Below are 1,445 nucleotides of genomic sequence, written 5' to 3'. Positions count from 1 at the left end.
CTCTCTCTGTGCCCGGTCTGTCTGTGCCCGGTCTCTCTCTGTGCCCGTGCCCGGGAGGGGCCGTGCCCTCAGCGCCGGTACCGCGGGGCCCCGCCCCGGCCGGGCCGCGCCCCTGACGCTCCGCTCCGCTCTGCTCTGCTCTGCCCGCAGATGGCCGCCTGCGTGTCCCGGGTGGAGCTGTCCGTGTCCTGCCGCAGCCTCCTCGACAAGGACCTGCGCTCCAGGTCGGACCCGCTCTGCGTCCTGCTGCAGGACGCGGGGGGCGGCAGCTGGGCTGAGGTAAGAGCGGCCCCGAACGCGCCGGGTCTCCCCCTTTCCATCCCGCAGGTGTTCCTAGCCGAGCGCGTGACACGTTGAATTCGGATTTTCAGTTGGTGAGCAGTCCCATTGCCCGCGCTCAAACCTGCAGTGGTTTCCTTACTCGCTCCCTCCTTTGCTCAGAGTTGCATCAGGAGGTTCGTTTGCCTGTTACAGTATAACCTGCCCCAGAGCGCAGGCTCCAGAATACAGTGTTTCACCAACTTTTTCCCTCTCATTGTCAGAATTTTCCCATACATTAATGTTTATTTTCCAATGCTGTTTCCTTTCCTGGTGAGCCATTGGTCTGCCCGGTTCATCTCCAGACACGAGGTGTGGTTGGGTGTGTGTAGCCCTGCTGGTGCCTGTGTTCACCTGGTGCAAGTACAAAGCTGTGTGGGAGAACGTGTGCTTCTTCCTATCCATCAACAGCTTTGCTCCTGTGTGTTTGTGCAGCTGGATCGCACGGAGAGGATCAAGAACTGCCAAGACCCTGAATTCTGCAAGAAACTGGTTGTGGATTACTACTTCGAGAAAGTGCAGAAGCTGAAATTTGGCGTGTATGACATCGATAACAAGACCTTTGATTTAAATGACGATGACTACCTGGGAGGGATTGAGTGCACGCTGGGACAGGTATGTGGAGGTGTGTCAAATGATCTACAGAGTAGCAGCAAGAGTTGGGTATATTATGAAAAATTAGGTGGAAATCTGCTTTTTAATTTGTGTTACTGTTGAACATAGAAAAATCATTGTGTCAATCACAAAGTGAAGGTTAGAAATACACATGATGTGTAATTAGTGGCTTAACTTAGGAGGCACTTGTAGCACCAAAGGCAGTTTGGGAGTAAGAAAGCAAGAGAGCTTGGAGAGCTCTCATGGAGCTTCCTTTGCACAAAGGGACCATCAGGCAGTAACTTTGAGGAAATAAGATTACTGGAGATTCTGTACTTGTTTCCTGAGGAGAGGTTTGTATAGTGAGGTAGGAGAAGAAAAGTGGGGCTCACATTTATTAAAGAAAGACTCAATAAATTTAATACTATTTTCTGGGGTTTGTAGCTTTTTGGCTCTTGTGTCACAGAGGCAGCAAAACTAGATGGCTACAGTTAACTTTGGAGATGTGTTTGTGGGCATCTTACAGTTAACTT

General features: G+C 51.3%; 1 protein-coding gene across 3 annotated transcripts in view; it reads left to right on the top strand.

Annotated features, from left to right (window-relative positions):
- Positions 1 to 1,445, top strand: part of CPNE1 (copine 1) — a 44,114-nt gene that overhangs the window by 27,120 nt on the left and 15,549 nt on the right. For all 3 annotated transcript variants that reach the window (XM_027664008.1, XM_027664007.1, XM_027664006.1), the window contains 2 exons: positions 151 to 279; positions 754 to 933. In XM_027664008.1, coding sequence (XP_027519809.1) covers positions 151 to 279; positions 754 to 933 — 309 coding nt within the window. The remainder of the gene's footprint in view (positions 1 to 150; positions 280 to 753; positions 934 to 1,445) is intronic.

The sequence above is a fragment of the Corapipo altera genome, unplaced genomic scaffold (genome assembly GCF_003945725.1).
Source record: "Corapipo altera isolate COAL_440 unplaced genomic scaffold, ASM394572v1 110, whole genome shotgun sequence".
Classification (NCBI taxonomy): domain Eukaryota; kingdom Metazoa; phylum Chordata; class Aves; order Passeriformes; family Pipridae; genus Corapipo; species Corapipo altera.
The sequence above is the reverse complement of the archived record's forward strand: the minus strand, read 5'-3'. Positions and strand labels throughout refer to the sequence as shown.